General features: G+C 56.3%; 1 protein-coding gene across 1 annotated transcript in view; it reads left to right on the top strand.

Annotated features, from left to right (window-relative positions):
• ABCA13 (ATP binding cassette subfamily A member 13) overlaps positions 1-3199 on the top strand; it is a gene marked incomplete at its 3' end in the record, with an annotated part of 90591 nt that overhangs the window by 75045 nt on the left and 12347 nt on the right. The window contains exon 21 of the mRNA XM_023524172.1: positions 2126-2220. Coding sequence (XP_023379940.1) covers positions 2126-2220 — 95 coding nt within the window. The remainder of the gene's footprint in view (positions 1-2125; positions 2221-3199) is intronic.

Raw genomic sequence — 3199 nt, 5'->3', positions numbered from 1 at the left:
TTTTCTGCTGAAGGTCTCTGAAAACCATCAGTTACCATTTTCTGATGTTCTCGCTGTGTTGAAAACATAATATAGTCCAAAATAAGTGGGCCGTGGCTCAGAATGACCCAGCCCCTTAGAGCCTGCAGCCGTTCCTCGAGGGTTTCAGGAGGGTAGGTCACACGACTTTGGGGCATCTGTGTAGCTCTCACTTGCCTGAAGCCTAATAGCATGAGGAAATACGCCTGCATTTCATTCTCGTTTGGCTTATTTCTTATGCACCAGGTGAGTAGCTCACGGTGACTCAGGAGCCAGGTCGTGTGGGTTTGACTCCCAGCTCTGCCTCCCACCGCTATGTGACCTTGGACGGGTCAGTGAACTCTCTGTGCCTTGGGTTTCTTATCTGTGAAGCGAGGAGCTGGCGGCTGGGAGCCGTGATGAGCCAGGGTGTGTAAAGCACGTGGAGGTGCGTTTGGCACGCAGGTGATGCTGCTGCGTCTGGATCCTCCCAGAAGCGGGCGCCCCGTTGGCTGCCATGTGCGTGGTTCCATCTTGGGGACCGGCTGTTAGGGCGGAGGGGGAGGGGCCTGGGGGCTGGCCGCAGGAACATCAGATGGCGATGCCGGTCTGACACCGGGGAAGGAGCGAGTGAGGGAGCATCGTAGCCGGTGCTGCCATTGCAGCACGGGGCGTCCTGATCGGAGGGACCCTCTGCTCCTGGGAGAGGGCGTGACGGGGTGCTCGTGGGCTGGGGCCACCGGGCAGGCGTGGCAGGACAGACTGAGGGGGCTTGAGAGCCCAGCTCCTGGAAGCCGGATGTCTTTGCTGCTCGGTGTCACGGTGGCCACCGCTCCGTGAGTGCCACTGTCACTGTGACGTTCGTCTTTAATTCGTCTGCTCACGGTCGCTTTGCTAGTGCAGGCGTCAAGCAGACTTTTTCTCTCATGAGTGTGACTCGTTTAGGGGTTGATGAGGCCCCGATGCCACTGCCAATAACGGCGTATGCAACAGTGTAAGGGACAGGTGGGGACTCCCAAGATACTGCGAGGACACGCGAGCGCCCACCTCGCCTCAGCAAGCGGCAGGCGCTCGGGGAAGCCCGCAGTGGGCTGGGTCCTGCCCACCACATGGTCGTGTCGGAAACGCAGGTCACTTTCCTGGCCGTGACGACCTTTCCATCGCAGGAAGAGCACGGCTGGCTGTGCGCCCCGTCCAGCGTCCAGGCGTGTTCCGCAGTCTGTCACCTCTGGTGAGCGTCTGGCAATTGCTCACGGCTAGCGAGAGAGAAAAATGAGATTGCCCGAAAGCGGTGCCCGCGGTGTCATGGAGTCCTGTCACCTGCAGACAGGGGCAAATGACAGCAGCACGCGATGGCCGTGACGGGAAGCTGCACACACCTGAGTCCCTCACCTGCGGTGCCCCGGCTCTAAGGTCGCGGGGTCAAACAGTCAGGGTGCCGCCTAGGTGTTCTCTGGTGACCTGACAGCCCTTGCCGAGTCCCCACTCAGACACCCCCCTTGTCCTGCTGTTGGCCTTAGCGTATCGGCCATTTTCACTCAGTGTCTGTGGCCTGTGGGACCTTGCAAGTGTGTGGCAGCACAGGGCAAGCAGATGCATGGCCACCCCGAAAAAGAGACGCCAGACTCAGCACACTGACGGAGACGGTCTCTGCGGACTCTGCGGTGAAACCAGGGACCGACGAGGCAGGGCTGGGGCCGTCAGGAGGGGGGCGATCGGGGGTGCAGCGCGGGGGCCTCCAGCTGGGTGGCGTGGGGACCGGCCGAGTGTTTCCGGAACAGAGGCCCCTCTTCGCAGCTGGCCCCTGGGAAGGCAGTGTGGAGGATCTTGTGTGAAGTTTACGTTAGCAAATTCGGCAAAAAGCGCATCCTTAATTTATTTTTTGTTTTCAATATTAGTGCACAATTACAAATATAACCTGAGTTGTCAAAATTGTTACTTCTGTTTTTCAAGATGGAGTCCTAATCACGTGATTCTGTTATTCACTGTGACGTTTTAGAGCCTCTTTTAAGATGATTCACTTTATGTACCTTTTTCTTGTATAACAAACCTTGAGTGGACCTAGTGAGTATTATTCAGTAAGAAAAAATGGTGCCATTATTTTTGTGAAACTATTGTTTCCCTTTAGGAGGCCCTGAGGAACAAATTCGTAAGAAACTTTGTAGAAAGCCAGCTGCATATCGATGTGGACAAACTGACTGACAAGCTCCAGACATACGGTGGGTGCGGATGTGTGAGAGCACGTGTGGGTGTAATAATGAGGGTGTAAGAGTGTGTGTGTGTAAATGTAAGCGTGGGTGTGTAAGTGTGTAAGTGCAAGCATGGGCGTGTCAGCATAAGCGTGTGTGTAAGTGGGCAGGTGTGCAAGTGTAAATGTGTGTAAGTGTGAGTGTGTAAGGGTAAGTGCGGGTGTGTCAGTGTGTGTGTGAGTGTCTGTAAGTGTAAGTGTGTCTAAGCGTGAGCGTGGGTGTAAGTGGGTGGGTTTGTAAGTGTGGGTGTGTATAAGCGTGAGCGTGGGTGTAAATGGGTGGGTGTGAATCCGTGAGTTCATTCACACGTCAGCACCGTTTTCCGAGCACGGCGGGGAGTCGGGTTCTGGGCGCCTGGTGACCCCGTCCCTCCGGCCGGGCAGGGCCAGACGGCCCCGTCTGGAAGTGGCGGGGCTGCGGCTTGGACCGGGATGGGCAGCCGCGCCCCAGGAGCCTGGCCCAGCCCTTTGTCAGGAGGGTCGTCAGGCTTCCGGTTCTTTCTGTCTCGGTGTTTCCCAGTGGATGGTTCTGTTCAGTCTGATAGATTCAGGGTTTGGTGGGGACTCGTTGCAACTCTCCTGTTTAATGGTGCCTTGGGAGGAGGGTGTGGCCGGAAGCTGCGGCCACTGTGGCCACTGCTCCTGGAGACCGAGACGGGCAGCTCCCCAGGGCGAGTGGCGGGCCACGCTGGTTTTGTGATTCGCTGTGTGCATGTGTCATGTGAGTTGCTGTGTCTGTGTGTCATGTGATTTGCTGTGTGTGTGTGTCATGTGATTTGCTGTGTGTCTGGGTGTCATGTGATTTGCTGTGTGTGTGTGTGTGCGTGTGTCATGTGACTTGCTGTGTGCGTGTGTCATGTGACTTGCTGTGTGCGTGTGTCATGTGACTTGCTGTGTGTGCATGTGTCATGTGACTTGCTATGTGTGTGTGTCATGTGATTTGCTGTGTGTGTG

The sequence above is a fragment of the Pteropus vampyrus genome, unplaced genomic scaffold (assembly GCF_000151845.1).
Source record: "Pteropus vampyrus isolate Shadow unplaced genomic scaffold, Pvam_2.0 Scaffold449, whole genome shotgun sequence".
Classification (NCBI taxonomy): Eukaryota; Metazoa; Chordata; class Mammalia; order Chiroptera; family Pteropodidae; genus Pteropus; species Pteropus vampyrus.
Note: the sequence above shows the minus strand (reverse complement) of the source record. Positions and strands in the feature narration are given on the sequence as shown.